Genomic DNA, 11954 nt, shown 5'->3' with positions numbered 1-11954 from the left:
CATTTCTGCTCTGACTGAGACACAAAAATGAAATGAGAAAAGGTCATTGCTGACAGGATGGAGGTAGGACTGTCATGGTGAGTGAAGTCACAGTTGTCTTGACCGCTGTCAGGGATCACCGGTGGACGGAGAAACCGTTTCTTCTGCCATGTGTGAAAGATTTAAGTTCTCAGTGCAATACAAAAAGATCAGCGGCGGCTGCTAGCTCAGCTTCAGGGGAGCGTTGCAGACTAAATACGATGGAACACATACAGTGTACTTCTCCCGAAAGCATAAAAGAAAGTCACACACAGCTTTTACAGTTAAAGTGTTGACTGCGAGACATTCTCCCGAATGTCCCCAGTCCCACAGATGAGTTGGTTGGAAAACGCAGTGAGTCGAATCACACCTGAAGCGGATTCAAGTTGTCTACGTCTTCTGCTGAGAGACATTTCTGTGTGCTGCCTGGGATACCTACCTCTGGTCTGTCTCTGTGTGTGTTCACAGAGTCCACGCCTAAATAGACAGACTCCACTTTGCATCCTGAGAAAGAGCGAAAAAAGAAAAGATTATTAATAGTTAGACCAAGTGGAGCTAGCGTGACAAGTTCTCTTTGGGACCATAAGAGCATTTCACAATATTATCCTCATAATCATCAAAATTGCGGTAAAACATACTGGAGTCACTTTGTTACATTTAGTTATTGAAACACATGAAACGCATGTTTTTATTGCATCACAGATTGGACAAGGTAAACATAAATCATAAGGCCCCCCCTGCATCTAATATTAATCTCTAGGTGGCAAGTTTACATTAGTACAAATAAGTACTAATAACACTATTTTAAAAATAAAACACAAGATGGAATTATCCTGTTATGTTTCACACAAAATGATGTTACAAAAAAAAACAAGGATGCCTTTTGACAATGCTGCGCTGACCCTCGCGGGCACGACTTTTACTTCCTCTAGATAGTCAAGTTTGATCGTCTTCTCAGCTTAATGTGGAAGAATAAGATATTATATGTCAGTATGAGCCTAGAAAATGACAGAACTCACCGTAAGCCATGGGGGTCAACTTCAACACCGTGTGCAAAGGGCACTTAAGATAAGGCAACTCATCTGTGGAGGCAGAGACAGAAAGTTATGAAACATCTTGGAGGTTTCAGATTGAAGGTGTACTGCAAGAGTTAATTATCAATATGTTATGTTTTTAAACTAGCCTTATATACTGTTCATCACAAATCAGTTGATACACTTTACAAATATTTCCTACTGTAAGTTTTTCATACCTGCAGTCTTGTCCAGGAAATATGCAAGAAGACAACGCATGACGGCCTGGTGACAAACGACCAGAACGTTCTCCTGTCGCTCCAACTCCATGATCACAGGCTCCAGCCGCTGCACCAGGTCTTCATAAGACTGACGGAGAATCACAGACCCGTCAACAACACATAGTTTACAGGACACAAACAAATGCATTCCCCTCTAAAGAACAACAACGAGGAGGAATCACATTCTCACCTCTCCTTTAGGGTAGCGGTAGCGGTACTTGTCTTGGTCTCTCAGTGCAAACTCCAGAGGGTAATGCTCCTGGATCTCCTCATACATCATTTCCTCACACATACCCTTTGTTAAGAGGGCAGAAGATGAGTTTAGCTTTTGTAAACAAAGCTTAAAATAAGGCCGTTTTATGATGAATACGGGAGTCAACATACAGCATCTATTTCGTTGAGAGACTTCCACTGTTCGTACGGCACTTCCAGGCTCTCCGCTGTTTGGATTGTTCTCTTCATCTGGCTGGTCCACACTTTTAGATCTTTGATGTTCTGGTCCTGGATGAATTTCCTCAGACCTTTGGCAAACTAGAACGCAAGAGACCGAATTCATCCAATGAGAACAATACTTCCTCTTCAGAAACCACACTGCCGTATACTTTAGACGACGTTTAAATTCACACGTGACACAAACACGCACCTCTTTTCCTCTGGCAGACAAGCCAGAGTCTCCTCCGATCCGTCCCTTGACGTTGAGGTTGCTCTCCCCGTGGCGACACAGGTAGATGGAGCGTGGCGTGATGTGGATGTTCATCAGGTAGTAGACGATTCGGCTTTGGATGTGGTCAAGGACGCGGTTCACCAGGTAACGACAGCCTGCGCCAATGATCCTTATGTAGGACAGATCCCTGGAGCAAGAGAGTCAGTCAACAGTCTGCGGTCTTGAGGAGGAAGTTTCACCTGATCTAAGTCACCTGTGTTTCCTCACCTGTCCAGAACCTCGTCCAGAGGCTGGTAGGAGGACTCGTAGCACTTAATCCTCTCCATGAAGTCCTCAATGGCCTCCTCTGTGTTGCAGTGTATGTAGTCTGGGCTTCCCAACTTAACTTGCTACAAAAGGGAGAAACATGGAGAGGATGTGAGCAGAGAAAGAGGAAGCGGACTGTCCGACACTGCTATCAGCTTTGTTCCATGATGAGTTTGTTTGTTCAGAGCTGAACTTAAAATTCTTCTTAATTTACCTTGATATGACCAATTTTTTAAAAAGCTACTCTGCTCTTAGCTTTGGACTAAAAGGCTGGCATGAAAACACACACACACACACACACACACACACACACACACACACACTTAATAAATACAGTTCATTGCTTGCTTATTGTATTTTTTTAATGATTTACACTGGATAGAATTCAAAGATAAAAAGGCTTACCACTATGTTTTGTGCAATGACTTCTGGGTCCTCACACACAGACTCCACAAAAAACACCTGCATTGACAAGACAATATAATAAACTGAAGTTTATTGAGGCGATCAAGTCAAGGTGATTTAATTCAACAACACGTTGTTACATAACATACCTTGAACCCATTCTGCTCAGCGAACTTGACGATGGTCCCTCTTCTTTCTCTTGTTGTATTTGTTGCATCAAACACCTGAAACAGCAGGAAAAACACTTCTTATACAGACCTAATGTACAGTTTGTGCATTTATTATGATAATGAGCTATGGAGAACTTAGAGGCAGCATCAAGGACTCACCGCCACCTGTCCTCCTTCGACACTCAGGTACTGCCGAACATCGTTCAGTGCTGCCAACGCACACTGACTGTGGAAGGACAGCAGGCACAGAGTCAGTGCACTGCAACGACATTGCTTTTAACAGTCCGTATATTCAGTTAGACTCATTGCCTTGGTTTCAGTTTGTGCAGCATTTGCTCGTTTTACAAATGAAATAACATCTCAACATCCAAAACATTTTAGTGTGAGAAATAACTTTTGGATTCAGGATTCAGGAATCCAGTGATGAAGGCAATCTCTTGTCAGAGTGGATCCATACTTATAAATGATCAAAAGGGCCGGATTAGGCCCACAGGCTGCCCATTGAACAGGCCTGGTGTGGACTTACCGTCGGATTTTTAACCCCTCTTCATTATCTGGCCGGAAGAACTCAAAGGACTTGTAGATCTTCAGACACTCCCGCCGGTACTGGCCAACGTTGAATTCTGTTACAAATGGGCGTATAGCTGGTTTGCACTGTGAAGTAATATGTACATATATCTGTGTATGTGTTGGGGTGTAGCTGGTACCTTTGGTTGGCACACCTATCCAGTTTAAGTAGCGCGTGAGCTTCTTTGAAATGTAAGTCTTCCCTCGAGCTGGAAGTCCAACAGTCACAATGAGGGTCGGGCAGTTTGTCATACACACTGCGTGACACAGAGAGAAACAGACTTGTAACAGATTTAACTCACTTCTCACACATTTATTTGGCTGAGCATGGCTTGTCAACATTGTTCCATTCAGCAAGAGTTTAATTATCGAAGGTTGCTCATAATTACACCAGACAGTGAGAACACTTGTTAGTCAGGTTTCAGCTCATGCTGTGTGACTGTCATGAAATATCTCATCAGCACTGTTTTACAGATGTATGTTATCGGAGCTCTTAAGGAGAATGAGAAAAGAAGAAGAGGGGACAAATAAGCGACTGAATATAAGAATGAGATTAACATGTAGACAGCAGAATGTTGAGTCACGCTGGGTAATTAAGGACAGCACCATGTTGAGGGACATTAAAGCACCTCATACTTGGCCCCAAAGTTTTAAGAAATTTGGAAGATGTACCTCCGAACATTGAGGATGTTTTCTTAAGTAAATTACACTCTGCTATCCGTCTTACCAAAATTATAATAATGTTTTTTTTTAGTTTACTTTACTATTAATCAGGAGGCAATAGGAGCATTTTAGTTTCAGCATCTAATTCACTTTAGTTGTTCATTTATTTTTTAATACACACAAAATGCCAACCCCCTGCCTATCGAAAAAAAGATTCCCAGTCACAACCCTGAGCACTTCTGCAGATATCTCTGCAGGACAGCATCCTCTTGTTCACTGACACTCCCTCCCCTCACCGATCATATGGGACAAAGGATTTAGGATTGATTTCGAAACAGACTCTTGCAGAGAATAATGTGTATGAGGACCAAAAGAATTAGAGATAAAGTTGAAGAAGCTGTTTAGTACCAAACGCCGGACTGGACTGCTTGTTATTAAAAATAATAAAGATATCAGAGCTTGACTCAGCAAAAAACAAGCCAGCCAGACTGAGAGCGACTGACTGGAAGAAAAAAGCACAGCTGCTCACTGTCACATCCACACCAACAGGTCAAAAACCATCAGACATGTTGGCTCTGAGTGGTGGTCTTGGGGGTAAATTAACGCATTTGGGTCATGCGCGTGTCATATGGCCAAATCTAATTTCAACGAGTTTACAATTATTCCTCCAAGAGCGATTCAATTGTACCTCCATGCCTGTGATATTGGGGGGATATGAACCAGATAAGCCGATGCAACACTGTGAGGCAAAAAAAAAAAGGCAAGAATATGCATTATAATAAAAATATGCATAAAAGACAATATGATGGGGGAAAAAATAAAATAAAGAAGCAGAAGCCCCACTTCAGCTCCTAGTCACATCATCTGCGGTTCTGGCCGGTGTGCTGCATCTTACCACGTCTCTGAGCTATGTGCCCGTTTCTGTACGGCATCCAGATCTTCCTGAGCGGGTTCTGGGTGAGCTCCCGCGGGGAAGTCTCCAACATGAACTCTTCGTTGTCTAACATCCTGGATGTTGGATGACTGATGCTACCCTCCTAATGTGAAACTGAGGCGGTGGGCTGTAGCCCTAGCAGTCTGATTCAGCAGGCTGCAGGGGGGTGGATGTCATATCAGCTGAGAAACAGCAGTTTCATTACCGTAACGACTGGAGACTGAGCGCAACACGGAGTGAGGGAGCAAAACAAGAAGGTACAGGATGTAACTTTACTTAACCCGCATTCCAGTCGTATTGTTTTTAACCTAAACAAACTGCCTCAATAATATGTCCACTAAATTTCATGTTCCAAAGTGATCCCTGACATTTATCACAGACTGCTTTCCATTTTATTTATCAGCAGCACACAGATGCACCAATACTTTGAGAGTGGGAAGGCACTTGTGTCAGTAATTATGCATTTATTTAAAAGACACAATAATACGAACTCATGGTCTACTTAATGGTTTGTCCAGAGCTAAGAAATATAATGAATTTAACCAAATCATTGAAATGGTCAAAACATTGCTCAATTCACAAATAAAGGAAACCTTTATTGTGTCAATCATCATATAAACATGAGAGATGTGTGATGGGAGATGGGAGGTTGTTTTTGTTATCTTGTTATTGCACAGTTTCAGTCTTGTAATGCTTTGACATTTTACTGAACTTACTGTTGTGTAACATGCAACGATTCCTTGAATTATTTTCAAAAAACATTTCCAGACCATAAACAAAGTCAGTTGTTTCTAAGAAACCCTTTTAAAATGTTACCGTAATGACGCCGGCGGTGCGCAAGGAAAACGGAAAAATGCCGATGTAAGAAGAAAACAAGTGTTCAGCTGTCCACATGCAGCCCACATGGGCAGTGAATGCAGCTGAGAACTGAGCCAATCAGGGAAGACACGAGAGGTCCAGGAGCCAATAGGAGAGGCGGGTCTGGAATAAGGAGGGCATGATGACTGCCGGGAGCTCACGTAACCATCAGCACTAAAACTATTGTAGCCACGAGTTTTGCACGACCACAATGTCCCCCACACAGCCCTCATGTCAACCTTTCAATCAGCTGCTGTTAGTTTGAAGAAAAACTAAACAGTTCAAATTACATTATCACAGACACAGACACACACACACACACGGTTTATTATTATTATTATTATTATTATTATTATTATTATTATTATTATTATTATTATTATTATTATTATCAAGTAAGGGCTGCAACTAACGATCACTTTCATCTGGAGCTGCAAAGATTAATCGAGCAGTTGTTAACTATTAAATTAATCACAAACTGTTTTGAAAATCAATTAATAGATTTGAGTAATTTCAGCTTCTCAAATGCGAGGATATGCTGCTTTTCTCTGATTTGTAGCGTTGTAAAATGAATATCTTGGGGTTTAATGTTAGACAAAACAAGTCATTTCAAAACGTCATTGTGGTCTCTGAGAAATTATAATGGACATTCTGTACTTCCTTATTTTCTGATATTTTCAAAAAACTATGAATTGATTAGTCGAGGAAATAAGCAGCCGATCTTTCAGCCTAAAACAAGTTCCCACAGCCCAAGATGACATCTTCAAATTGCCTGTTTTGTCTGACCAACAATACAAAAGCTAAATACATTCAGTTTGCGATTATATTACAGCACAGAAAAGCAGCAGATCTTCACGTTGAATCAGCAAATTTTGAAAATGCCCTGAAATTGTTTTATTTAAATACATTTTCTGCAGATCAACTAATCGGATAATAAACAAATAATTTCAGCACAAGACCAATTATTTGTTCTCCTGTGCAGTTAGGTCTATCATGAGGTCACCATAAATACGTTGGTTTTAATTATTTTTTTGTCTCTATGCAGCGAGAGTGATGAGTGGTGGTCCCAAGCCACAATATACACGTACATGTAACATTTGTACACAACCAAAACTATTTTCACTTTCAACTAATGACAGAAACATGTCAAATGGACAACATCCTGACTTGTAGGGATCTTTAAAAAGCTTTTTCTCTATGAGACTTAATGTAGTGTGAAAGTTGTAACACCAGGTGGTGCTGCTTACTCAATTTAAAAAGGCAGAGAGTTTGGCCTTCATTGAAATAGACAATAAAAATGTATCTGAGTGGCAGCTGTGTTATCAAATCACATCTACTGTGGAAGTAAACACATCCAGAGGTCAGAGGTCAGATAGCAAGTCAGCAGGACTAATCCCATCAGCCACACACACACACACACACACACACACACACACACACACACACACACACACACACACACACACACACACACACACTACAGTTTAGGAAAACAAATGTAAATAAACAATAAATACAAGCTATCCAGTATTAAGCATTAATAACAAGTCTCTAAGCTTGACCTGCTTTAATATAGCATCTAAAATAGAAATCATTTGGGTGTGAGTAAGTATATTTGTGTACAGATTGCTGCAGAGATGACTTATTTGTGTAGCCCAACCAGGAAGTTAGTATCTCACTGGTTCTCTTGAAAAAATGCCAATGGAAAATTTCCATTTCATTCTTGCAGAAAATAAGCTCTGCTGGAAACAAAAGTTTACGACACTTGCCGGTTTTGTTCAGCAAGATAATCGTCACAAATGAACGGCACCTTCATGATTTTTAACAGCCTCAACAGCCTCTTCTACAAAAGCCTGTCCTCCTAGCGTGATAAAGCTACAAGTTGGAAAGTTAGAGTATAAACACAACAAGGCGTGACGATGTTTAATGTCTCTGACAACCTCTGTAGGTTATTATTATCATACTTGTTAGCAGACATGTAAAAGCTTTACAATCCACGAGTATTTACTAACATGTCATAGTACAAATGTGTCTCTTCAGCTTGTGTTAACTACAGACCTTATTTCAGACATCTAACCAAAGTCCATTAAAAAATAAACATCGACTTCGAGACGAGGGAACCGGAAGTGTATTTACAGGCTACAGGACTTATTCCTGCAGCACTCTGTAAGCAATCTAATGAATACATTTATAAAAATACAAATTAAAAAACAAAATGCAATTCTATAAAGTATCTCTAATTTTAATGTCTGACATTGTAGCTTGCTTTTACTTTCCCTCGCTCATATATTCACAGACCTGAACCAGCAGGGTCATTTCTGAAGAGTAACAAAAGCTACATGAAACATATTCCTTTAATCAAAATGAAAACTTCGACAAAACTTTAAACCTCCACGTCTAATGTGGACTTGAGGTCAACAACAAAATTACCAAACCCTTTAACAAACAAGGACTTTTTCAAAGTAAACACTGCTACACAAGATGCGTCATGTTGGGCTAAATGCCAACTTGCAGCATTTTTCAACCTCCTGTCACATCAGCTGGTTAGTTTTCTAAGCTTGTGACCACTTTCTCATTGCCTTTTTATAACAATGCATAAAAAACACTAGGAATAATAGGTATTTTATAGCTGACAAATGCTGGTGTCAGTTATTTTTAGCTTGACCAGTGGCAGTGTTTTGCATTAGGTCATGCAATGTTGTGCATGTAACAAAGGAACAAAGTAAAGCTTAATGTTGAGTCTATAATCTAAAAGGGATTCAGGCTGGAGCACATCCAGTTGTTGTTGTTTTGGTTTAAAAAAAAGTTTAGGACTTCACTTTGGTTTCTGCGGACCTTCTACACTTCAAGACCAACATTACACCAATATATATGATTGATATTTGCATTAAGATGTAGCATTTTACAGCTATAACAGCTTCCACTTGTGGGAAGTCTTTCTACAAGATTTTGGAATTTGACTGCAGGGATTTGGCGTTGACACAGATGTTGGGCAATAAGGCTTTGCTTACGTCATCATTGGAACTCATCCTAAAGGTTTTAGGCGAGGTCGAGGTCAGGGCTTTGTGCTGGCAAGTCAACTTCCTATTTGAGGACCGAGTTTTGGCAACAATTTGGGAAAGATGAACTTTCCTTTTTCAAGATGCATACAACAATGACAGCACACTGTTGCCTAAAATATCATTGAATGCTGAACAATTCTAGCCCACACCATGAAAAACAGACTAGGAATGAGAAGTATGTGGACAGGGGCGTTCAACTTGAAGCTCAAGGTGACACTGGAGAAGCTGGAAGAATTTCTTTGCATTTTTGTTTGACAAATGACTTAAAACGATCATCAAACATGTTGGTAATTAATTCTGTGTTGATCAACCATGATTACTGGACTAATCTTCTTCGACACTAATTTGAATCTCGTGTAATCCAGAATCGGTTTATATGTTCCATTTGTGTTACGTGCGAGACGATGACAGAAGAGGCGGTTTTGTCTGAGCCTGAACAAGCGAGATTAATGTCTCCAATGTACATAAATGCTGCTACATGTGAAAGCATAAACATACAGAAACACACCCTGCACTTGAATGCTCCCAGATGCCAAAACATCAGCAAGATCATTGCACTGAGCAGGCGTACAATGACTGCATAGGCATTACACATACACACGTAGGCCGCTGCTCTGCCTGGAGCCTATAATGAGATTCTGAGTGAGCGGGTGAACTTTCCCCCAGATAGAGAGCAGACACAGGGAGGGGAGGGAGCTGCAGTGAGCCCAACGAGCAAGTCGACGAACAAGGATGGGAGGGAGTGTTTTATTGTTATTATTCAGTGTAGGGATCTGACCGAGATAAAAATGCAGAACATAAGGATTATTGAGTATAATAGAGAGGTGGAATTGAAGGGTGGGAGAAGGCAGATTTATTGCAGCTGGCATGAGGCGTGGGGGTAAATATCCTGTACAGCCACCATGGAGTGCATGTAGGGATATACTCTGTGTTGGGTCTGCTGCACCCACTGAAGCATATTTCTCTTTATCTGCAGTTATAAACACACAGGGGACAAAGCTAACCCCATCACTGTTAACAGCTGAGACAGCTTAATATGCAGTAGTGTTTGTATTTGACCGTAAATTAAATAGACCAGCCTCGTGCACAAATGCATACAATATGCATCTTTCTAGCATGCTTTTCCTGTTTTTCTGCTTCGCCACACCCCCCTGTGTTGGCAGACAGAAAAGCCAGCAGAGCACATCTCTAACCCACCAACACAGCCTGAGCTCTGTTCATCCCTCCGACATCTGCCAAAACATGTAAAACAATGTGAGCATATTTGTCCAAACAGCAGTGAGAAACCAGTCTATCAGAGACTTGTTAGAGTTTGTCTCTCTGCATGGTGTTCGTCAACATGACAGTTACAGTACTGTACAGTAACACAATGTTAAACTGGCCCTCCAGGCTTCATGACAAATAGAGTTACGCAACAGCCTATTCTTATAATAACTGAGTCCTTGGATTATATAGGCCAAAGTATTAGCATTGGTGCAGATGCCATTTATATGCACATATAATCCTTTGTAGTATGTGAAGCATTCAACAAATAACCTCAATAAAGATATAGCAGGCTGGGTCTGACAGCATGCAGAAGTTAACACACATACGTTCAGGCTGAAACCTTTGGAACAAAATTAACACTGCAATGTTACATCTGTCCCACCCACTGCCACACAAGTTACAACTGATTAAAATGCATTTAAAAGCAAGTCTACGATATCCTTTGAAAACAAAACTGTTGTGGTATTTCCGTTACAGCAGTACGGGGAGCTTGGTTTGTGCTGCTCAACGATAATGTTGGAAGAAAAAAGTTTAAGTAAAACGAGCCTGGAGGTCAGGGTATTCAAAGATGTCCATCTGACCTACTCTCTCCTCCTGCCACAGAGTTTGTCCTAACAGCACCTTTATAATAACAATAACTAGACATTTCTTAAACATTCTTGAGTCCCAACTTCATCTCTCAGATCTGTGTGGGGGTCTATAATAGATGACATTATATTGATTAAGAAAGCTTTAATATAAACAGTCGTGTTTACATCCACTCATTATCTGTCATCCCTCCAGATAGCTCACAGGCTAGCTAACCAGCAGCTGCAGGCAGGCTTAGCAGCAGATAGGAAGATGCTATAGCTACTAAAGCATCCTTGGCATTTGCAAACTGTTTCTTTGCTACGTGAAAGCAGTATTTCCCAAAATGTCACGGCTGTGTGCTGCAGCATGTCCCGCCTCTCATCGGTGGGGAGCCCTGTCAGCTCTGAAGCATGCCTACGTGACACAGACTTGTTTACTTCAACCGCCTGCTAGCCCAGTTGCTCTGTAGCACTCACTGCACACATTGTCGACAAGAGTGTCAACTAAATATATATAAGAAAAGAAAAGTGAGAACTCAGCAGGAGTTTGCACCCTACCTGCCCTGTCCCGGGTGTTTCTCGGGCGACAAGAGCCCCTCATGGTCCCGGTTTAAAGCCTCTTCTTTCCAGCGTGGTGAGCAGCGTGAGTCCCTGCAGCAGCGCAGGCAGCAATGAATGAAGAGAGTGAGAGGCGCACGCTCATAATAGCGTCTATAAACACGCACGCGCACGCGCACAAGCACATCCACTTGTTATTGTTTAGCTGTTCTCCTGTACCTCCATCTCTACCTCTACCCCTGTTTAAATATGTTTAAACCCTTTTTATGTATGAATCATAATCCGTCACATATGCAGCACAGTGTTTGCAGGGCAGGGCAGCTGCAAGATAGACAGATAGGTTGATATTTTGGTCATTTCATTAATTGTACATTTGTTAGAGAAGAAAGTACAATATAAACCAGGTGGGTCCTGCGTTAACAGATAATCTTCAGGCCCTGTATTGTAGGGGGATAATGTGTCAACATGCATACTTTCTTTTGTTTCAGTTTAGATGCTGCACATTCTTAAGTCTTCACTTATTAAATAGTATTTTCAAATGTTCTTGTATTTGCTAGTTCCAAAGCCTATGAGTCAAGAACAAAAGCAACTTGAACAATATCTGTTGAGTACAGATCTGT

General features: G+C 41.1%; 1 protein-coding gene across 4 annotated transcripts in view; it reads right to left on the bottom strand.

Annotated features, from left to right (window-relative positions):
* Positions 1-11452, bottom strand: part of pfkfb4b (6-phosphofructo-2-kinase/fructose-2,6-biphosphatase 4b) — a 14076-nt gene extending 2624 nt beyond the window's left edge. The window contains exons 1-13 of one of the 4 annotated variants that reach the window (XM_029431583.1): positions 11335-11452; positions 3565-3681; positions 3384-3480; positions 3017-3083; positions 2837-2911; positions 2688-2744; positions 2244-2365; positions 1956-2163; positions 1697-1843; positions 1503-1607; positions 1271-1400; positions 1038-1100; positions 458-522 (exon numbers count right to left, since the gene is read on the bottom strand). In XM_029431583.1, coding sequence (XP_029287443.1) covers positions 458-522; positions 1038-1100; positions 1271-1400; positions 1503-1607; positions 1697-1843; positions 1956-2163; positions 2244-2365; positions 2688-2744; positions 2837-2911; positions 3017-3083; positions 3384-3480; positions 3565-3681; positions 11335-11377 — 1296 coding nt within the window. In that variant the 5' untranslated portion in view covers positions 11378-11452. Of the gene's footprint in view, positions 523-1037; positions 1101-1270; positions 1401-1502; positions 1608-1696; positions 1844-1955; positions 2164-2243; positions 2366-2687; positions 2745-2836; positions 2912-3016; positions 3084-3383; positions 3481-3564; positions 3682-4982; positions 5329-11334 lie in introns of those variants that run through there. The other 3 variants (XM_029431582.1, XM_029431581.1, XM_029431580.1) reach the window with 3 other exon arrangements.
* Between the last annotated feature and the right edge of the window lie 502 nt (positions 11453-11954).

This window comes from Cottoperca gobio, chromosome 5 (genome assembly GCF_900634415.1).
Source record: "Cottoperca gobio chromosome 5, fCotGob3.1, whole genome shotgun sequence".
Lineage (NCBI taxonomy): Eukaryota > Metazoa > Chordata > Actinopteri > Perciformes > Bovichtidae > Cottoperca > Cottoperca gobio.
This window is presented reverse-complemented; position numbering and strand designations above follow the sequence as displayed.